Source organism: Vigna angularis, chromosome 8 (genome assembly GCF_016808095.1).
Source record: "Vigna angularis cultivar LongXiaoDou No.4 chromosome 8, ASM1680809v1, whole genome shotgun sequence".
In the NCBI taxonomy this organism is placed as follows: Eukaryota; Viridiplantae; Streptophyta; class Magnoliopsida; order Fabales; family Fabaceae; genus Vigna; species Vigna angularis.
The window spans coordinates 34,022,144-34,046,203 of NC_068977.1; the positions used below are offsets into that span (position 1 = coordinate 34,022,144).

Consider the following 24,060-nt stretch of genomic DNA (forward strand, 5'->3'; position numbering starts at 1 on the left):
AATCTGTGTGGACTTTTATTGGGCTTGTAATGTGGCTTGGGCTAAAGGGTGTTGAAAGAAAGGATATAAAGGCTCAAATAAAATTTTGTGGGTATTTTTTTTGAAAAACAAGAGTTACCACCTATACTTTGTATTAGTTATTCGTCAAAACTGTTTTGACTATTTTGCCATTTCTCAAATTTCATTCTTTGCTTGCCATCACTTTGTGATTCTTTGTATTTTGCTTCACTTTTGAGGAATTTTCTTCATTTGATCACTAAGTGTGTTCCTTTGCTATTTGAGTTGACTTCTACTGTGATGGTAACTCTTGTTTGGGTAAAATTTTGAAAAGAAAATTTCTTATTGGCTCAAATTTGGTATCAAAGGATATATTTTTGTTTGTTTTTTTTTTTTTTTTTGGATGAAGAAAAATGGCCACACGTCATTTCAAATATTGGTTGTTTCATTTTCAAAAGATTAATTAAGAGACAAAGACTAAATGATCTCAACAGAGTCATTTTTCATTCTTTTTTTTTTTTTGTCCTAACGGATTCAGGAATCTCCCAAATGAACGCTAGTAGAGGTAAAGGAAAATCTGCCCCAGTGTAAAACTTGGTATTTATCATTTGGGCTCAAAGACATGATTGGGTCAATGAAGGTTGAAGGATGATGATTTCAAGCAATGCACACACAGATATCTCTTAAGAATATGTGATTTAAACATTTGACTACAGGAGATTATGACATCCATTACATTTTTTTTTTGAAATCTCATAAAATGGATGATTTGTATCGAAAATAATTGACTCAACTTTTGCATATTTTTTTTTGGTTTTATGCATGAAGAAAAGTAATATGGAATGAAAATGATGATGCTTGTTGAAAAACAGATTTTTTTGTTTGAAAATTGGGCTTCGCGGACCAGCCTGGAAACTGGACCTTGTGAGCCCTTGGGGAAAATGAGATTTTTTGGAATCTGGGCCTTGCAGGTCAGTATGGAAACTGAGCTTTGCAGACCAGCATGGGAAATGGGCTTTCTTGGCCATTGGGGAAATGGGATTTCTTGGCCAATGGAAAATGGGATTTGTTTTTCCCAATGGAAACTGGGTCCTGCGGGTCAGCATGGGAACTGAGCTTTGCAGACCAGTATGGGAAACGGGCTTGCTGGGCTAATGTAGAAATTGAGAGATTTTTTTTTTGCATCTGAGATTTTTTTTTAGCCAATGTGGAAACTGGGCCTTGCGGGTCAGTATGGAAACTGAGCTTTGCAGACCAGTATGGGAAATGGGCATTCTGAGCTAAAGTGGCAATTGAGATTTTTCGGCCATTGTGGAATTTGGGCCTTGCGAGCCAGCATGAAAACTGGGCTTTGCAAGCCATTATGAAAAAATGAACTTTCTGGGCTAATGTGGAAAATGAGCTTGGGAACCAGTGCAGAAACTCGGCTTGGTGAGCAATGCAAAAATTGATATGAGAAAAATTGATTTTAGAAAAACGTTTGAAAAAATAAAAATGTTTTTTTTTTCAATCATTTTTTTATTTATTTACACAATGTGAAAAATATTAAGCATATTAGAAAAATGTTTTTGTGTTTTTTATCTTTTAGAAATAGAAATTAATGAGAAATATGCATGTAATGGGCCGAGTTGGGCCAAAAACGTTTGAAAACCTGAGGAGAATTAACAAAAGGAAGTTGGACTTACCAGGCACATTGACCCAATGGATCAGATGACCTGAGCCGTGTGAACTTAACACAAGAAGATGACAAAGAAAACATTTTTTTTTTATTTTCATAGTTTATGGAACAAGCTAAAAGAAATTCATTTTTTCATTTTTTGTTATGAGAGGATTTCACAAGATTGAACTAGAGAAAATTTTGCAACACAACTAGACTCAACGGGCCCAACACTATTCCTTTTACAATCATGACAAAATCTTCAGACAAGGGTCTGAATTCCTTTATTTTTATTTTTTCGCAAATACTTGTTCACACAATTGAAAAGGGAAATTATGAATTGAAAACACAAAATCTACATAAACAAGGATTTTTATTTTTCAGAAATTCAGATGCACTGGTTTAGGAGAAACCACATATGACAAAGGGCCCAATGGGCTCAAAAACTGTTCATCTTTCATTCTGTGATTTTTTGTTACAAATTCAAAGAAAATCACACTAAGACAATTTGAACAAATGTACAAAACATCATTCAACAGCAAAAATGTGAAAACAAAATATTTTTGACATATTTTCAAAAGAAGTATACTCGAGAGAAAACCACGAAGGCCATTGGGCCTAATGGGCTCGAGCACTGTTCCTTTTTTCAATATTTTTTTTTAACTACAAATTCAAAGAAAATCACACAGGACAAATATACTAAACATCATTCAACAGCAAAAATGTGAAAACAAAATATTTTTGACATATTTTCAAAAGAAGTAGACTCGAGAGAAAGCCACAAAGGCAATTGGGCCTAATGGGCTCGAGCACTGTTCCCCTTTTTTCAGATTTGTTTTTATTTATTCAAAATGTAGAAGAAGAAGGAATAAAAATCAACAAAATGGTGTGATGTGAAATTGCAAACATGCCAAAATAATTCTTCACTCAAATTTATATTTCAGAAGAATTGGGTTCAAAGAAGGTTAACCTGACAATGAGGCCCAATGAACCTGAGAAATGCCTTTTATCATGCAAATGAAAAACAATTTTGAACACTTCAAATTTTACATCACTTCATTTATTATTTTTTTGAAAATTTTCTATTTATCATATTTTTGATTTTTTTGTTTTATTATTATTATTATTATTTTTATTTTTTTTTTTTTTTTGTGAAATTTGATCACCTGAGAAGCCTTGAATTGGGCCGGATTGACCCAACAAACCCTACCCGTTTTCAGAAAGACCAGGACCGACACGAGACGGTTGCAGTGACCGGAACTGTAGCTACAGTGGATTTGCTTGGCTATAAGTCGAGAGCTCCTCCGCGTTGGGCGACATTTCTCGATCTGCATCCCTCTCTTGCTCTCCCTTTCTCTCTTCTCTCTCTTGAGCGTCCTTTGAGAGCGTCTGAGTTCCTGCGAGGAGCTTCTGCCCCAGTGTGCCTTCGAAGGCCTCCGAGTCCTCCAACGAGCTTCTTCCTGTGTGCCTTCCGCTTCCGGGTAAGTCTTCTGAACTTTTAATCTCTCTTCCTTTCCTTTAATTTTTCGTTCCCTCCTCCCCTTTACGCTTTATGTTCTTCTTTTCTGCTTTCTCTTTCTGCATTCAGCTTTTTTTTTCTTTTTCGCTTTCTCTGCCTTTCTTTCCCCCTTCCTTTTCTCTGTTGTTTTTTTTTTCTTTACGCTTTCTGTTCTTGCTCTTCTTTCCTTTTATGTTTTTCGTCTTTTACTTTCTGTTTTTTTTTCTGTTTTATGTTCAATCTTCTCCTCTTCAATTTTTTCATTTTTCTAAACTTAAAACACTTAAAAACATAACTGTCATAAACTTAAGGGGTATATAGGCTGGAAACCAGACGTTAATCTCCCTTCGATTGAAGGTATGGCAGAGACAATCGGGTAGAACAACGCCACGTACCCCATAAAAACAGAAAACTTAAAAAGAAAATATTTGTATGAACCGAACATGGACAATATGGACAAGGACAAAAAGACATAGATCCGTTTAGGACCCTCTTGCAAGGACCGTGAAACAGATCCGAGACCAGACACTAAAATAACAAAGACCGACCGGACAAAATAAACTTAAAAGGAAACAAAAACACATAAAGAAAATACTGAAAAAACTTTTTGTTTTATGCTTTTGTTATGTTTTTGTTTTTTTTTTATTTTTATATTTTTTTTTTATTATTTTTTTTTTTGTATGAAAACTTAGAGAGGAAAGATGAGCGAGATGGAGATGGAGAGGTACACCAGTCAGCGGTGGCGACCTACTGACGATCAGGTCAGAATGATGACCAATATTTACAACCATGGGGTCACACATCCCAGCCGAGCGCAAGTCGTCGAGATCGCGTCTCGACTAAGGGTTTTCGCAGATGTCAGCGAATACAATGTGCACTGCTGGTTTAACAACCACGGCAATCGGGTCAGGCGCTGACAAGCAGAGATAGACCCTACTGGCACTCAGTTCTCACAACTGCCGCTATATATGTATGGTAAGTACCCCGATCTCCTCCAACTTTTTTTTTTTTTCTTTTTTTTGAAAATATTCTCCTCATCTTATTATTGACAAAAATTTTCTTTTATTATTTTTTTTTGGAAGAATACGACTGGGTGATCATGAGGGCGCCGAGGCTGCTGAACTTGTTCCCCGTTCCGATCATCATTGACGACGACAGGGACACACGACAAATCCCTCCACCCATGCTTCTCACATTCCGGACCAGAGCTCCCTCGACGGAGCTCTCCCTCAGACCACCGCAACCAGCTCGAGAATTTTTTCGCTGAATGCTTTTTTATTTTTATTATTATTTTCATGGTCTGTAAAATTAACGATCAGTAATGATCGAACCCTGAACATCTTTATTATGCTTTGCTTATTTGCTTTATTTGCTCTTTTTTTTTGTTTGAATTTGTTTTTCTATTTTCTTTCTTTGTTTTTTTTATGGCCAGTGGTCGAACCTGGATGACTTCCGTAATATGTACTTTTAATGTTTCCCTTATTATTATGTGTTTTTTTTTTATATTTTGTTGTTTGAGATCTAACAAGTTTTGTGCAGACTTTCATCTTACAAAACTCGAGAATACCGGCAGAAGACAAAAACTCCATAGATCTGCAAACATTATTTTTGTAATTTTTCCTTTTTTATTATTATTATTTTTTTTTTTGTAATTTTTTTTTTATGTTTCGGCCACCTGAAGGCCTTTATTTGCAAATTTAAATATATTTTTTTTTACGTACATGTTCGAAAATATACACAAATTAATTTACACATATTATGCAATCTGGGTTCATGGAACTCTTCTCAAAATTTTCCTCTTCTTTTACTTGGTCCGAAAGAAAAACAATTAATTTATCATTGAATTTGAAAAAACATCTGAATGATCATGTATAAAATTGTTCAAGATTTTAAAAATGCTTCAACATTTTTTTGGTAAACAGACATGAACACAAATTTGCCCCTAATCTGGAAAAGCTTATGCGCCCATGGACTAAAAGTTGACCAATATGAACTCACGTTAAGACAGACGCGAAAATATGCTCCTACACAAAACACATGTTTATCATGACTTGAATGGAGGTGGAAATGGAAGATAAAGTTGACTCTTAATGATCTTGAAAACGAATGACACTTGCAAACGGGAGACGCATTCGGGCTTAAACACAGAGAGGCTGATAACCAATAATAAGACATATTAATGAATGAAGGTTTAAGGTTGGACATGACTCGGTTAGAACACGAGGTTGATGACAAACACAAGTTTCATACCTAGACACGAGTGATGGGCCAGGTTCGACACGACTTGGGTTAAGACAAACAAGGTTTAAACTCATAATGGATCATGATTTGGGCTTCACACCGGGTTAGACAAGGTTGAACTGGTGAACCTAAGAAATGCCCCTTGTATGACGATTTTACTTTTACGAACTAAAACGGGCGATGGGGATCGTGGACAAATGATGATCTTGAACATTTTCATATCATGAAAGCCGGATGAATATTTCTAATCAATGATAAAATTGAATTGAACGATTGGACCAAAAAAAATCTTTGTTTTGCTTCAAAAGCATTTTTATTTGAAAATTTTTATTTTATTTTCTTGTGAATTATTCCATGAACTCGATAACAAGATAAATGTGAAACAAATACGTATGAATCATAACATGTACATTTTTATTGCTCTAATTTTTTTTATATTTTTTTTTTTGCATTTTTTTATTATGGTACATTTATTTGATGTATACAAAGAAAAGATGAAAAAGAAACGACAAAAACGATCTCCCTTTCGTGTCTTAATCGAAGGATGGTACTTAGAGTTCTAAGACCACATACATGCACTCACCAGGATGGTTTCCTAATTCTTAAATCAAGGCCACCAGAGCTATGGCTCTTTTCACTGTTTCTCCACAACAGTCAGAGTAATCAACTAGATGTGGAGACACAAATGAAAAGAACAAACTCTGGCTGGGGTTCTCACGATAGCCAAACAGGAAGTACATCCCAGAGTGACACCGCTACACAACCCCTCTATTTCTAAGTTGCGCTCAGACCCGGGTATAGGGCCTCACTCATGATATGCATATGATGTGTGTGTGTGAAGGGAGAATGCAATCGTACACCCCAAACCCTCACCTGCAAAACAACCAGAAAATTCCCAGGCAGATATAACATGTTTTCTATCCTAGGGTTCAATATAATCAAAACAAACACAGACACAATTATGACAAATATCAAACAAAGATAAAGAAAAAGGGGAAGAAAAACACAAAGAAAAACCACATTGAATTCGCACATCAAATTAAATGGCCTGACTCTCTGACGTTCCCCAGTGGAGTCGCCATCTGTCGCAACCGGAAAAGCGACGGGACGACGATCCAAGGAAAATAAAACGGGTTTTTGAAAAATGAGATTTGGAGTCGCCACCATAGTTTATTCTGGAAAACTACGGAAAAACCATAAAATGATAAGGCATGGTCTATTAGAACCAGATTCTTGGTTCGGGAGTCGGTTACGTGTAGGGAAGGTATTAGCACCATCTGTCGCAACCGGAAAAGCGACGCCATCCAAACATAGAGGTTTCATATATTTCATACATCATAACATAACTCAGTCATATTTCATTTCCATTCAGTAAATAAACGAACATTCATGTACTACAATCATATCAATCATCATGCATCCAATTCATTCAGTCAACTAACGAACTTTCATACATTAAAACAACATACAAATTAAATTAAATAAGTTTCCCTTACCTCTGAGCGTGAACGAACGTTCCCAGAGGCAGAATACAATTTCACCACTACCAGTTTCCCTACCGTCAACGCTCGACAATTCCAACTACACCAAGTGACAACTCAACACTATCAGAACCACTCATTTTGAGAATGGTGATCAACACAGGAACCCAGAACTTGGTTTGCTTGTTTAGGAAACGAACGACTGAGTGAAAAGAAAGACTTACCAGCTCAACTTCACAAACCGAACGGTTTATCTGGAAGCTCTTGACGCCGGAAGTGCTTCTACGGTGGCTGAATGGAGATCGGAGAAGGGAAATGGAGTGCGTTCTTAGAGAGAAGATGAAGAGGATGTAGAGAGTGGGATTCTTCAGAAATCTAAAAAGAGGGTGCATGCAGAGATGGAGTAGATTTTCTGAAAATGCAAGTTTTGCTTCCCTCGTCAAAACGAAGGTCTGCTCATCTGCCGACACCTGTATTCCACTATCTGATTTTCGTATCCTCTTCGCTTGACACCTGGCGTCCGTCATTTGAGTGTCGAGCCTCCCTCTTGACACGTGAACTCCACTAAAACGATTCGTGCGTGGATTTTACTGGTTCTGACACCTAATATTGTTGAATTTCCCACAGCTAAAAGGATGTTTATGAGGGAAGAAGAAAGTGGAACAAGAGGAACAAGCATGATAGAAATTTGAGAGGGGCCTTGAAATTTGCACTAGAACAATGTGAGAGGCCTTGTTTGTGAGTGAGGCAAATGATCAGTAATTGATGATTATACAATTCGAACAATTCAAATAAAATGATTTCAAAATTCTTCACAAAAAGAATCTAATTTCTCTCTATATAAAAAAAAGATATTCTATTTTTTTGAAATGACTCTTTGGCATAAAAAAAAGAAAAGAATCAAATGACATTGATTCTATAACAACTGTACCTAATAGCAATTCACATATCTTATCTTAGGATTTAGTTCAAACATATCTTATCTTAGGATTTAGTTCAATTCTATGCACAGATAATTTTAGTATTTAACAAGTTTTTTCCAAGTACCCAACAACAATCTATTTATAAGTCAAACTAATTCAAGTTTCTAACTACATGGATGTCTATTAAAATAAATAATGGTGTTGACGATATGGAAGCAAACTTTGAAAAGTCTGAACTTTTGAAATAAAAGTATAAAATAGAGTAAAGTGACTGTAGATGCAGAATTTTAAAATTAAAATTCCACAGGATTAGTCTAGATTATAACATTCAGTTTAAACGTTTATTTAAGCTATTAAGATAAAATTATAATTGTAATAATTAGATGTAAGACTCCTTCAAAACAAACAAACCCAGTGGACGAATTGAATAATCACTAAGACTAAACACTCTACCAACCACTTGTTGTCGTTTTAATTTCTTTTCATGTTTTATTAAAAAGAAGTCATAATGTACTACTCTTCACAGACAAGAAAAAGCGTTAAAGCAATAAAGATCGAGAAAATAAAGTTCAAGAAATACATAACAAAACAAATTCTTTCCTTCATTCTCATTTACTTTAGAGCGTGTTTACATAAGTGTTTTGTATTACAAATGTTTAGAGAAGTGGTCTCAACAAATATCGATCTGTTTCATTTGATAACTCTTTCTCAAAATCAAAATTCTTTGAACTTGTCTTCTTTGTAATCATCATCTTTATATTCATATCTTCTTTTCCAGCCATGCTTAACATTTTTATCAATCTTGAGCTTTTTTTTTCCCATCAACACCTCTTGTAATCTCACGCAATTTAAACATTTTTCCATTCTCAAAGTTTTTACCTGTCTACATGCAGCTTTGAGATTTTCAACATTCTTCCATTCTCATAATTTATACTAACTATTATACCTTGAGAGGGGCTTCTTAAAAGGAAAATATTATCAAATTAAGAATCATTCTTTCTTTGATGATTTGTTTTCCATACAAATGGCCACATAACCATACCTAAGAGCAGTTCAACCAAATGTTTTCATGAGAATTTCTAGTAACATAGTAAAACATACTCGTTCATACTATATATGATAGTAAGAATTGAGACAACTTTAATCTCCAATAAACTTTATCCTACAAGATAAAAGGTATGTTCACAAAAGTGTCATTTAGCATCTCTTTCACCAACCGTGCCAATTCATCATTTTATTGCTGTTACAAGAAAGCAGCCTCCCAAAAATAACAGAAAAGATTCCGCTCATAGCAAGTACCACCCAGATCAAGGTGGATGAAAATAATTAATATTCCAACTGATTAATCTATATTATAAAAATCAATATAAAACCTTGATTTGAGAAGTTACAACTGAAACATTACTGTGTTGAGTGATCTTTAAAAAAACAACTTTTAAGATCTACTCAGACTGCAAGGAACTAGTGGTCAATTCTGGCACCAATCCAATTGTGGGAGAAGAAAGAACAGGTTTTGGGGGTATTTCTTGGGAATTCATGTTGCCTTCTAACATTTCTATTACTCGACTCATAGTAGGTCTATCCTTTGGAAATGTTTGAATGCACCACAAACTTACTGCAATCATTCTCCTTTCCGTCTCTTTTTCTTCTGTGGCTGTCACATTATCACTTTTCAAATCTTGGTCTTGCTCCAGCTTTCGGTATATCCAATCTGGGAAGTATTCACTTGTTTCGGTGGCTTCAACATTAATATTATTCCTCACTCCCACTATTTCTAGTAGCAGCATTCCAAAGCTATACACATCAGATTTTTGTGATACTCCACCAAAATGTTTGTTGCACACTTCTGGAGCTACATATCCTATTGTTCCTCTCGCATATGAAACTGAAATTGTGCTCTCTTTCCCAGGACAAAGTTTTGCAAGCCCAAAGTCTGATATCTTGGGACAGAAGTTGTCATCCAAAAGAATGTTATGTGGTTTTATGTCAAAATGTAAAATACGAGTGTTGCATCCCTTGTGCAAGTACTCTAATCCTTTGGCTATACCTTTTGCAATTTGCAGCAGATTATCCCAAGTCAAAGATGAAGTTCTTTCTAGTCCCTTATTACTGATGAACTTGTCGAGGGAACCATTAGGCATGAATTCATAAATAAGGGCTTTCTTTTTTCCTTCCAAACAGAACCCAAGAAGTTGGACAACATTAACATGAGAAGTTCTACTGATGCTGGCAACCTCATTGATAAAGTCTTTGACATTTCCTTTTGATGCCCTTAATATTTTTACAGCCACATGGTAACCATTGTGTATCTTTCCTTTGTATACAACACCAAACCCACCTTCACCCAATTTATCTGTGAAGTTATTGGTCATTTTCTTGACTTCTGAAAATCTGTATTTCTTTTGTGCTAGAGTTCCCTGATCTTCTAAGAATACTTCAATATCTTGCTCATTAGTCATCTGAAAATTTAACTTTCTTGTTTATGACATACATTTTCTACAGCCTATTATGAGGCATAGCATTAATACTGCCATTGCTGCACCTGCAAGACCTGTTGATAAATATATTAGAAGATGTAGGAGTTAGAAACATTTGAAGCTAATTTCCAATATTGGAAACTCAACTATTTAGATATGATAAGAAGAAAAAAAAAAGACAATAGTTAATTTTGTATTTGTTAATTTCAAAGGTTATATTCCAAACAAAATGTAAGGCTTAATTCATTATCAAAATCTTATATAAAATAGCATATTTCATTAACTTTATCTGGGAAAATGGAAAACAATTTCATTCTTTACAAAGCTTTCACAAAAACTGTTTTAAAAACTTTTTTGAAAGCAAATGAAACCCCTGGATTTTTAAGATTGGTATATGTGTGTGTGAGAGTGGGTGCATATGAAGCATAACGAAACAATCACTGGTACGGACAAGACTTTCTATGACAGGTCAAATGGATTTTCTATGGCAGTGTTGTGGCGTCATAGTTTTGCAAGAAAGTGTGCATTAATTATTTGTGTTTGTACTTTGTTTACCTAAGAATTTTTATTGAGTTAGCTTTAGTTTTTTTGTTTGAAATTTAATACAAAAATTATGTAAAGTCTTTGAGTTTTATAAAAGAATTGAATTCTTTTAAAAATAATGTAAGATGAGATCGTACTAATTATGTATTGAATCTTAAATTGTCCGGTTGGATGGTTTAAAAATATTTATCACTTTTTTTAATTTATTAATGCATATATATTTTAATATACATATCTTAAAATACATTAAAACTTGTCAATTATATTTTGTATTGATTTTTAGGTTCATATGTAATTGTAGTTAATAATTACTTTCGTTTTTGTGTAACCTGAAGACCAATGCAATGACAAAATTTTGTTAAATTTAAGACATGTATTGACTTGTACCACCAAACTAACAAGTGAATCTTTTTTCATGGAATATGGTCAAAAATCTTGAATATAAAAGTGATTGAGATGATCATTCATTTAAAAATTATTGAAATAGTGTGAATAATTTCAATATATATAGATCAAGATTAAATTAATTCACCAAGTATCCGCACTATTTATGAGAGCAAGCATAGCAAATTTCTATTATTATATGACTATTAATGAAATAAATGTGAAAAAATAAAGAAAAAAATGAAAGAAAACTTAACCTGTTTACCTATAATGATTTTCATTCTCCAATTCACTGGTCCTGCAACAGATAGAAGGGAAAGCAAAGATGGGTTAGCATTCTCCCAATTCAAGGATGATAATATAGTAAACATAAACACACCGACACATACATACAATTTCACCAAATGCGTCAAGAAGAAAGTACGCGCTAAGGGTTATGGCATGACATCCTTATGTGGCAAAATGGGAATTACCAATAAGTGTAAGCTGCACTGGTATCAGAACACTTAGGAGTTAGCCATACTATACTTGTTTTCCGGTTCAAATTTATGATGACTAGTTTCTAACTGGGTATAAAATTTGGTCCGTTTTCTTAAAGTCCAAGTATAAAGAATACTCAATTTCAGCATATTTCTGCATATTTTGATGATAAGCATATAATGCATGACAACTGATAAAGATATCTTCACATCCAGACAATGAAAAGATTATACGTAGCTGAACCTTTTCATGAGACAGTTAATAAATATATCAAAAGAATTGCACAGCTGATTTGGTTACTGTGTCTACAACACACAAAAAAGTTGTCGTGGCTATTAGTGTGGCTAGACAAATTTATGCAAACCAAATATATATATATATATATATATATATATATATATATATGAAGATACTTTAGCCAAAGTTCTGGTATACTTATTTGGCTAGCCTATTCTGAAATGGCATTGTAGGATTGAAATTGCATCTGTACCCAAAAGAGGGAAATGGGGAAACAAAACATGAAAGGAATAGAAGTGTTGGAATAAAACAAAGAAGGGACCCATCCACCAATTGATGAACAAAGTATACTCCACCGAAAGTTGGAGAAAATGTCTTCCATTTCTCCTTTTTTCACGGAACATGAGTGCACCTCACCAACCATGTTCCTTGTTTTTTTTTCTTCTTCACTCTACTATAAAATGGAGGCCATCCATGGAGAAGATACACCAACACAAGAAGAAGAGGAAACCTACCGTGAAGAAAAGAGAGCCACGGTGAAAGAGAGAAAGAGAGAGTTCTTTTGTGTGAGAGAAATACCGAGAAGTGTAGACACAGTATAATAGAAGATATTGTGAGTGTGAAAGTGAGAGTTTTGTATACCATCCGAGAGGGTGAGATTTACTGTGAGATCCTCAGAGAGTGAGAGAAACACTGTAATCCTACTTTCATAGTGGAGATATTTTTCTGAACTAGGTCCCGTGGTTTTTCCCGAGAGGGTTTCCCACGTTAAAATTTCCGGTGTTATTTTTTCTTACGCATACACTTCTATTTCTACGCTTCTGCATAGTGCCCATTTTGGGATTCACAGAGGAGGGAACAAATACCGCTGTTTCGCAATAGTGGTATCAGAGCTACCGATTCGAAAAGTCACGGTCCTGTGAAACTCAAGATGGAAGGAAACATGTTCAAGCTAACTGCAGATAATTATTCCTACTGGAAGCCGATGATGGAAGATTATTTATATTGCAAGGATTTGATTGAGCCGATCACAAATCCGGAAATTCCAGAAGGGAAGACCGAAAAAGACTGGGAGATTCTGAATCGTAAAGCAGTGGCTATGATTCGGAAATACATCGATAGAAGTCTCTTTGAGCATGTATCAACTTATACCAATGCGTATGAGTTATGGACAAAGCTTGAATCAATGATTCAAAAGAAGACTCCCAGGAACAAAGCTCACCTAGTTAGACGACTCGTAAAGTTGGAGTACTCTTACGACCAGAATATGATCGAGCATCTCAATACCTTCAAAGGTATTGTGAACCAGTTAATGAAAGCAGATATGAAAATTGATGATGAATTACTAGCTCTTTTACTCCTTAGTTCTCTACCTGAGAGTTGGGACACATTGGTGGTCACTCTCAGTAACTCAGCACCAGATGGAAAGCTCAGTCTAGAAAACATCACAGACAGTTTACTGAATGAAGAATACAAAAGGAAAGAAAAGGGATCGAGTAGTAACTCAGAAGCTAATGTTGTTGAGAATAGAGGAAGGAGTGAACACAGAAGCAAAGGAAAATGTGAAAAATCACGAGGAAGATTCAAGTCTCGTTCCAAAGGTTTGACATGCTTTTATTGTGGAAAAGATGGCCACAAGAAGCAAGAATGTAGATTCCTGAAGAGAGATCAGAAGAATGGAACTGTACACCCTGATATGGTAGATCCCAAAAAGAAGCTGGAAGAAAAAACCACAACGGCTGTGGTATCAAATGATGAGAATGTGTTCCTTATCACTGAGGTAAACTATCTAAATATTGCTTTTGATGACTGCACTTGGATAGTAGATACCGGAGCATCTTTCCATGTTCCTCCTCATGAGGGATTATTCTCATCCTATCAGAAAGGAGACTTTGGAATAGTGAAGATGAGTAATCATGTCACAAGCAAAATTGTGGGCATAGGAGAAGTGATTTTGACGTCAGAAAATGGAAACAAACTTGTGCTGAAGGAGGTAAGACATGTACCAGAAATGCGTCTAAACCTTATCTCAGTCGGTAAGCTAAATGATGCTGGAATGAACAACCAGTTTGGAGATGAAAAATGGAAACTTAGCTGAGGAAGCATGATTGTTGCTTGTGGGAAAAAGGAAGGCTCTTTGTACGTCATGCAAGGAAAGATATACGAAGGAGAGACAAATGTTGCTCAAGAAGAAAGTAAGGAGTTGTGGCACAAAAGACTGGGCCACATGAGCGAGAAGGGATTAGAGATCCTTGCGAAAGATCATCTCCAAAGTATTAAAGGATAACCACTTGAATTATGTGAAGACTGCCTAGTAGGTAAGCAACGTAGAGTGTCCTTCCGTAGATCTGAAAATGGAAGAAGAAAAGAGCATATTTTGGATCTTGTACACTCAGATGTTTGTTCAACATCTGAAAAGTCCCTTGGTGGTACTCAATATTTTGTTACCTTCATAGATGACCACTCCAGAAAATTGTGGGTCTATCCATTGAAGAAAAAAGATGAAGTTCTACGAATCTTCAAGGAGTTTCACGCCTCAGTTGAACGTGAAACTGGTAGAAAGTTGAAATGTTTGAGAAGTGATAATGGTGGAGAGTATAGAGGTCTGTTCGAGCACTATTGCAAGACTCATGGGATCAAACATGAGAAAGTACCTCCCAAGACACCTCAAATGAATGGCGTAGCTGAAAGATTCAACAGAACGATTGCCGAGAAGGTCAGAAGCATGTTGTCTCACGCAAAACTTCCCAAGTCATTCTTGGGGGAAGCTGTGTTAACAGCAACTCATTTGATCAACTTATCACCATCAAGACCATTAAACAGTAAGATACCAGAAGAAGTATGGTCCGGTAAAAAGGCCTCATATCGCAACTTGAGAGTCTTCGGATGTAAGACATCAGTTCACATTCCGAAAGATGAAAAAACAAAGCTCCTAAGGCGAAAGAGTGCATATACCTTGGTTCTCCAAGAGATGAATTTGGTTTTAGATTATGAGATCCTGCAAACAGAAAGATTGTTCGAATCAGAGATGTGGTGTTCTTTGAAGATCAGACAATCCAAGACATCAAGAAAGTGGAGAAACCAACACTTAAGTTGATAAGTGATCAAAGCCCTATTGTGATGAACAATTTAGGGGGAGAGACACATCAAGCCGAACCAGATTTACAACTTGATGAAATGGCTGAAGAAGCAGATAAACCTAATTTGACGGAAGAAGATCAACCAATTGAGGATGCTCCTCAAGAACCCCAATTAAGACGATCAACAAGGCATAAGTAACCGTCAAGAAGGTATTTTTTAGATGAATATGTTAATTTTACTGATGAAGGTGAACCTCAAAGCTTTGTAGAAGCAATGGAGATGAAAGACAGAGACAAATGGTTGCAAGCCATGGAAGAAGAGATGCATCCTTAAAGGAAAATGAGACTTATGATTTAGTAGAATTACCAAAAGAAAGGAGAGCATTGCAGAACAAATGGGTGTTCAAGCTCAAGAATGAAGAGAACAACCCAAGCCCAAGGTACAAAGCATGAATTGTCGTGAAGGGGTGCAATCAGAAGAAAGGAATAGACTTCGACGAAATATTTTCACCAGTGGTGAAGATGACATCCATTAGAGCAATTCTCGGTCTAGCAGCAACACTAAACTTGGAGATTGAACAACTGGACGTCAAAACAACATTCTTACATGGAGACCTAGAGGAAGAAATTTACATGAATCAACCAGAGGGTTTTGAAGAACCAGGCAAAGAACACTTGGTGTGTCATCTGAAGAAAAGTCTCTATGGTCTGAAGCAAGCTCCAAGACAATGGTACAAGAAATTTGATTCCTTCATGATCCAACATAATTTCAAGAAGACCTCCGCAGACCATTGCGTGTTTGTGAAGCATTATGAAAATGGTGAGTCCATCATACTTCTCTTGTATGTTGATGATATGTTGATTGTAGGGAAGGACAAAATTAAAATAACTGCTCTCAAAAAAGCATTGAGTAAGTCTTTTGTCATGAAAGACTTGGGTGCAGTGAAGAAGATACTTGGAATGAAAATCTCCAGAGATCGTTCTAGAAGAATGTTATGGGTATCTCAAGAAGATTATATTGAGAAGATTCTAAAAATGTTCAACATGCACAATGCCAAATCTGCTCGTGTTCCAATTGCTGGACATTTCAAACTCAGTAAGTATCAATGTCCAAATAATGAAGAAGAAAAGGAAGAAATGAACAAGGTACCCTACTCTTCTGCCGTGGGTAGCCTTATGTATGCAATGGTTTGTACAAGGCCAGATATTGGCTATGCTGTAGGAGTTGTGAGCAGATACCTGTCGAATCCAGGAAAGAAGCATTGGGAAGCTGTTAAGTGGATACTAAGGTATCTAAGAGGATCTGCCAAAAGAAGCTTGTGTTTTGGCAATGGAGATCTAAAGCTAATCGGATATTCAGACTCAGACATGGCTGGAGATGTCGATTCAAGGAAGTCAACATCAGGTTATCTGATTACTTTTGCAGGGGGAACTGTTTCTTGACAGTCAAAACTACATAAATCTGTGACATTGTCTACTGCTGAAGCAGCGTATGTAGTAGTGACTGAAGCCTCTAAAGAGATGCTATGGATGAAGAATTTCCTAAGTGAATTAGGACATAATCAAGACGATTATGTGGTGAACTGTGATAATCAAAGTATCATCCATCTAACCAAAAACCCCATGTTCCATTCACGCTCGAAGCATATCGACGTGCGGTATCACTAGATACGAGAAGCGTTGGATGAGAAGAAATTGAAGATAGAGAAAATCCATACAGACTTGAATTGGTGTGATATGATGACTAAGTCAGTACCAACCAAGAAGGTTGAAGACTGTTGCCAAGGTGTTGGTATCTTGGTACCTTCAAATTAAGTCAAGAAGGGATGAAAGACCCATTTTTGTTTTATGGGGAGTTTTGTTGGAATAAAACAAAGAAGGGACTCATCCACCACTTGATGAACAAAGTATAGTGCACGAAAGTTGGAGAAAATGTCTCCCATTTCTCCTTGTTTCACGGAACATGAGTGCACCTCACCAACCATGTTCCTTGTTTTTTTTTCTTCTTCACTCTACTATAAAATGGAGGCCATCCATGGAGAAGATACACCAACACAAGAAGATGAGGAAACCTATCGTGAAGAAAAGAGAGCCACGGTGAAGGAGAGAAAGAGAGAGTTCTTTTGTGTGAGAGAAATACCGAGAGGTGTTGACACAGTGCAATAGAAGATATTGTGAGTGTGAAAGTGGGAGTTTTGTATACCATCCGAGAGAGTGAGATTTACTGTGAGATCCTCAGAGGGTGAGAGAAACACTGTAATCCTACTTTTATAGTGGAGATATTTTTCTGGACTAGGTTTCGTGATTTTTTCCGAGAGGGTTTTCCACGTTAAAATTTCCGGTATTATTTTTTCTTACGCATACACTTCTATTTCTACATTTCCGCACAGTGCCCATTTTAGAGTTCACAGATAAGGGAACAAATACCGCTATTTCTCAGCATCACAGGGATATGAATAAACAAAAAAAAATTATCAATATTTCAAAATATATTATTACCACTGTCACAACTTCTTAAGGAGGACTTATCCTTGCGTAAACAGAGAAATTGATTGCCATCAAATCTATTAAAGTATAATATAAATTCTAGAAGAATACAAAAAGTCCTAAGATAGAAGTACTAATTAACATGGTATGAGTGTCAATATTAAGTTCATATGAGTACAATAGTGATCCCTGGATCAAAGTTCTTGACAAAAGTTTCAGTTTGAGGTCAACGTATCCTGTTACGATGAATGGTAGTACAAAAATGATAGTACAAGAAGGGCTGCTCGAAAGCTTCCGCTTATAAATAAAAGATCCTAGGAGTATATCTAACAAAAGATAAATTAATTTCATATATAATTTTCTACTATATTTAACAAACTCAATTCCTAAAGTTTTATGGGACTTGGTGGGGAAAGAATTCGGAGGAGGAAGGAAATAAGTAATTGTAAAAGAAATAGTATAATTTGTCAAAAAGGAATGGAATTTAAAAATAAAAAATGAAGTGTAGATTGGTAAGTAGGGTGGGGATGGAAAATTTGTAGATGGGAGTAAGAGTGGGTTGGTCCAATTGCAGCTGATCCCAGACTGCACTGAATTTGTTGTGCTAATTTTGTCCTAATTGTTGCATCAAAGTGTGTGTTGGTTAAATGTTAGGAGTAGATTAAAGAGAGAGAATGGGAAGTGAGTAGCTAAAAAGAGGATTTTGTGGCAATGATATGTAAGATATATGAGAGGAGAGAAGACATACCACTACTCTTGGAAGAACAGTATTGATTTGGGCAATAGTAGTTGCATGAAACTACATGTCCTTCATAACCACCGCTCCAGCAATTTCTGATACTCTGGTTGCATCTGCTGCAATCTTGAGGAAGACTATAGGAGACCTGAAACCCATCCCTCAGAGCTTCTTTCAGAACTTCAGCTCCACCATCTTTATTATCATAATCATCGAGAGAAGCGGCAATGGGCACCAACAAACTTTTCTTGCAATACTCAAGCGATGGGTGTATGTAGAACTGCTCACCCTCCTCCCTAAAATAGTACACAGCATCCCCGCATTTAAATCTGCGTTCTGAAGGGAAATTTGGGATGTCGAGAGGACAACCATCGAAGAATACGGTGACGTTGAACAGTGACTTGTAATGTTGTAACAGACTGTTCTTCAAGTTGTCGTAAATGTGAAAAAAATCAGAAGAACAAACATTGACAGTGTGTGTTGGCACCACCGTCATTGTGTCAGTGATGTAGTTCACCTTCTTCAGTGTGAAATTTTGAGATTCATAAGGATCAGAGCAGCTGAGCTGGGGTAATGGGTCGGTGCCGATACACAGAGAGGGAGGAATCTGTTTCCAGACAGGATCCAAGATGTCGGAAACGTTTATGCTGCACATGTATGACTGCTCAGCACAAGGCGGTGGCGGTGGTTGAGAGTGGGAGTATGGCAAAGCGATGAGGAGTAAAAAAGAGAGGGTAAGTGCGAAGGCATAGGGAGTGGTGTGGATGTGACTATGTTTCTCATCCATTCTCACACTTCTTCTCACTTCCCTCCCAACCCTCTCTTCCATACAAATAGAGCCAAACAGAGATTGTAATTCATAGAGAAACTACTTGATAACATTATTCAATGGTTACAAAAGAAAATTTCAGGAAAATGGTACTAAAAAGGTGATTGAATTGACGCGTATGGGAAAAGGAAGAAAAAATGAGAATGGAGAAAGAAAGTAATAAATAGGTGGAGAGAAAATAGAGAGATGATTTTAATTTGGTTATTGACCGAGTCAAAGCTGAAGGATGGAAATGAAGGTGTGAAGAAGGAAGAACCACATATCAGCATGACTTGGAAAAGGTGCAATCAGCAACTCTTGTTTTTCTCATGCTCGTCAGGTCAACAACGTACTTCTCATCGAAACCCCAAGATATTATTCAGTACATTTGAATTATTATTAATTATTTTCATTATAATTATAATGGCTAACTTCAAGCTTTAGCCGTACTGTTTATTATTAATTTATATCTACACGTTTTTTGTTCTAGTTTATCAAGGTACTTCTTTCATTAAAATAAATAATCAAGTTCTGCAAAATACAAAACTTTACTCAGGTGGAATTAGAAATAGACTACATAAATTAAGTAGCTTATTGCTATGAAGCATCACATTTTTTTTTTCTTCTAAACAAACACTGCCAGACAGAATCCTGTTATTCCTAAAGAACAAAGCTACCTTCTCTTTATTACTTGATAAAGTACCGCATGTATGTGTTATCTAAGCTGATAATCTCTATTTGCTGGAAGCAACATAATATTATAATATTAATATGACAGAAGAACTAAAAAAATAATTATGCATGCAAAATCCTCTTTCTTATAATACTTTAATTAAAAGACCTCTTTTAAATTATTTTCTTAAATGTCCCAGGACTCCTATAACCAATAACCCAATAGAAATTGATGTTAATGAGCTCTGTTCATGGGCATATTAACGTGTAGATATAGTATGTTTATTAGTTTGTTATTTATATTTTAAGATTACCTTATATTTCTTTTGTTATAACTAGAGGATTTTATATACACATATTCAACTCAAAAAAATTGTTGCTTTTGCCACTCCATTATTATTGTCGACGACGATACTCTGTTAATTTTAATCGTCTTAAGCGAGTATTATGTTATCAACAATGTCTTCATTAATGCTTTTTAAAGTTGTAGATTTGCTCCCATTCTCTATCGTGCATGATGGTATATTGAGATTGTTTTTTTTCTGCTTTCATATTAGTTGTGATTGCATGTCTCATCTCATCTTAGTTCCTTATTCAAAGCATTGAAGTTGTTTTTTTTCTTTATATGCCTTGATTGGAAAATCTTATATTTTTAAGGTTTTTCACTTGTTTATTCATGGCTTTTTCAGCTTCTATTCTTCTATCATCTTTGCTTTTAATCGGTCTATATATGTTTTCACTAAATATATTGATTATATTAGTAGTAAGCTTAATATATAAGATTTATATGCACAAACTTAAAAGAAAGTATTAGATATATTATTTTTATCTTTTATCTTATTATCTTATTATTTTTTATTTATATTTTAGGTATAGTACATATTTTTTTATTATAAATAAAAAATTATATATCCTGGATATATTCAAGATAAATTAGTTTTGTATATAATTTTTTATCTGTATTTAACAAATTCAAACCCCAAAAAGTTTTATGGGACTTGGTGGCGGTAAAGAAACCGCATGAGGAAGGAAATAAGTAATTGTAAAAGAAATACTATAATTTGTCAAAAAGGAATGGAATTTAAAAATAAAAAATGAAGTGTAGATCGGTAAGCATGATGGGGATGGAAAATTTGTGGATGGGAGTAAGAGTGGGTTGGTCCAATTGCAGCTGATCCCAGACTGCACTGAATTTATTGTGCTAATTTTGTCCTAATTGTTGCATCAAAGTGTGTGTTGGTTAAATGTTAGGAGTAGATTAAAGAAGGAGAATGGGAAGAGATTAGCTAAAAAGAGGATTTTGTGGGAATGATATGTAAGATATATATATATATATATATGAGAGGAGAGAAGACATACCACTCCTTTTGGAAGAACAGTATTGATTTGGGCAATAGTAGTTGCATGAAACTACATGTCCCTCATAACCACCGCTTCAGCAATTTCCGTTAATTTGGTTGCATCCTCTACAGTGTTGAGGAGGACTATAGTAGAGCTGAAACCCATCCCTCAGAGCTTCTTGTAAGATTCATTAGTTTCTCTACTATCATTAGTTCTAGGATCTTAAGATTTTTATGATTCTCACAACATCAACATAATTTCATAAGCATGATAAGAAATTTTACTAACCTTGATCCATGCTTTCCTTGCTCTTAATCTTCAACTCCTTACCCAATCTATCCCTTGATGCAAGCTATAATTCTCTCAAACTTTCTTGATGGTGGTTTCAATGGAGAGAGCTTCTTCAGAATTGTGTGCATCAGGGACAGAACCCTTCACCATTCTTATACAACTTCCATCAAGTTGTAATTGCCATTAAGTCCCTCAATTATATTAAATCACATTTTGACCCTAATTTATTTACACATGAGTCACTTAATAGTTAGGTAATTCTAACATTCTCCCACTTGACTCTTGTGATGTCAAAACATTCTGTGATTTAATAAATAATCATAATGCGCATTTGAGGACTTTACATAATTGGCCTCATCATTATTCATAATTAAAGATATAGAAATAATAAGAGTCATGGCGGTCGCACATCATTCAATCGATATGTCTCCTTCCATGTACTGCTGTATCATCTCCTTCTCTTTAATATGACGTTAGAAAACTTAAATACATAATGGGTTCAAACATAATGTCATTTCAATAACAATAATATCATTTGTTTCTTTTTCTTCATCATAAATTGTATACATAACCATACAGAAGAAAATACAAATACAAATTTCAGAAACTTATACATTAAAGAATTCAAGTGTCACATAAGCATTAATAACATTAACATTCAACTTTCAATGGTAGACATAATGCCCATATTCTTTACATGATCAACAAATAATTTGGGCGGTAACCCTTTTGTTAAAGGGTCAGAAATCATACAATTAGTGCTAATATGTTCAATTGACACTTTATGTTTCTGAATTTCTTCTTTAACGACAAAGTATTTCAATTCCATATGTTTAGCACCTTTGGAATACTTATCGTTCTTAGAAAAGAAGACTGCTGCGGAATTGTCACAATAAATTTTCAGCGGCTTGGCAATACTGTCAACTATTCCAAGTCCTGAAATAAAGTTCCGCAACCAATTAGCCTGAATAGTGGCCTCAAAGCATGCCACAAATTCAGCTTCCATAGTGGATGTAGCAATGACGGACTGCTTCGCACTTTTCCATGAGATTGCTCCTCCGGCTAAAAGATACACATAACCATAAGTAGATTTTCTTGTATCTATACAGCCAGCAAAGTCTGAATCTGTATATCCAATCACTTCAAGATGATTAGATCTTTTGTAAGTAAGCATGTGATTCTTTGTTCCTTGTAGGTATCTTAAAACTTTCTTTGCAGCTTTCCAATGATCCATTCCTGGATTACTCTGATATCTACCAAGCATACCAACTGCAAAACTAATATCTGGTCTTGTACATGTTTGAGCATACATCAAACTCCCAACAACAGATGCATAAGGGATATTTTCCATCTGTTTCCGTTCCAAATCATTCTTTGGACATTGCATGAGACTAAACTTGTCTCCTTTATGTATTGGAACGGGAGATGCTGAACATTTATCCATCTTAAATCTCTCTAAAACTTTATTAATATATGCTTTCTGAGACAAACCTAACAATCCTTGTGATCTATCACGGAATATTTCTATTCCTATCACATAATATGCCTCATTCATATCTTTCATTTCAAAGTTGTTAGAGAGAAATTTCTCAGTCTCACTTAATAGACCAAGATCATTAGTTGCAAGCAAGATATCATCAACATATAGAATCAAAAATATAAACTTGCTCCCACTGACCTTTAGATATATACACCGATCAACAGTGTTTTCCTTAAATCCAAAGGATATAATAGTATCATTGAACTTGAGATACCATTGTCGGGAAGCTTGTTTAAGTCCATATATTGATTTCTTCAGTTTATACACCATGTGTTCCTTTCCTTTTTCAGTGAACCCTACCGGTTGATCCATATAGACATCCTCTTCTAAATCTCCATTCAGAAAAGCAGTTTTAACATCCATTTGATGCAACTCAAGATCATAATGAGCTACTAATGCCATGATAATTCGGAAAGAATCTTTCTTAGAAACAGGTGAAAATGTTTCCTTATAGTCAATGCCATCTTTCTGAGTAAAACCTTTGGCAACAAGTCGGGCCTTGTAGCGTTCGATATTACCATGAGAGTCATGCTTAGTCTTGAAGACCCATTTACACCCAACTCTCTTGCATCCGTCTGGTAATTCCACAAGATCCCATACATCATTTTGTACCATCGATTTAAGCTCATCTTTCATAGCATTTAACCACTTATCAGAATTACCACCATTAATGGCTTCTGAAAATGAAACTGGATCGTTATCAATACTTAAGTCGTTTTCTGACTCTTGTAGATAAATCACATAATCATTCGAAATAGCAGACTTTCTTTCTCTTTGAGATCTTCTTAATATTATTTCTTGTGATTGTTCTACAACTGGTTCATTGTTAATCGTGGGAGTATTAATGTGTTGTTCTTCTTGATTGTTGTGTGTTTCTACAACATGAGGAACAACAACTCTTGAAGAAGAGGTACCAATTACAGGAACTTGTACTCTAACTTCTGTAATTTCAACCTTTCGTGAATCTACACTCCCACTAGTTTCACCATTTTCAATGAACCGAGCATTTCCAGTTTCAACAATTCTTGTACTATGGTTAGGACAGTAAAATATATACCCTTTTGATTTTTCTGGATAACCAATGAAATATCCACTGATTGTTCTTGCATCCAGTTTCTTTTCTTGCGGATTATAAATTCTTATTTCTGCCTGACAACCCCAAACATGCAGGTGTCTCAAACTGGGTT

The 24,060-nt window shown here is 35.4% G+C and overlaps 1 protein-coding gene across 4 annotated transcripts; it reads right to left on the bottom strand.

Moving 5' to 3' along the window:
* Positions 1–9,093: 9,093 nt before the first annotated feature.
* LOC108319536 (LEAF RUST 10 DISEASE-RESISTANCE LOCUS RECEPTOR-LIKE PROTEIN KINASE-like 2.4) lies at positions 9,094–19,922 on the bottom strand. 4 transcript variants are annotated; one of them, XM_017550697.2, is made up of 4 exons: positions 18,234–19,922; positions 11,595–11,692; positions 11,467–11,499; positions 9,094–10,348 (listed from the first exon to the last, which is right to left on the bottom strand). In XM_017550697.2, exon 4 carries the CDS (start codon positions 10,254–10,256, stop codon positions 9,240–9,242), a length of 1,017 nt encoding a protein of 338 aa, XP_017406186.1. In that variant the 5' UTR covers positions 10,257–10,348; positions 11,467–11,499; positions 11,595–11,692; positions 18,234–19,922; the 3' UTR covers positions 9,094–9,239. The 4 variants fall into 4 exon arrangements, with proteins under 4 accessions (XP_017406186.1, XP_017406187.1, XP_052723161.1 ...); XM_017550698.2 differs by having other exon boundaries at positions 11,591–11,692; XM_052867201.1 differs by lacking the exon at positions 11,595–11,692.
* Between the last annotated feature and the right edge of the window lie 4,138 nt (positions 19,923–24,060).

Excerpts from the sequence above, each read along its gene's own strand:
- LOC108319536 (XM_052867201.1), bottom strand. The coding sequence starts at position 10,256 with ATGACTAATGAGCAAGATATTGAAGTATTCTTAGAAGATCAGGGAACT.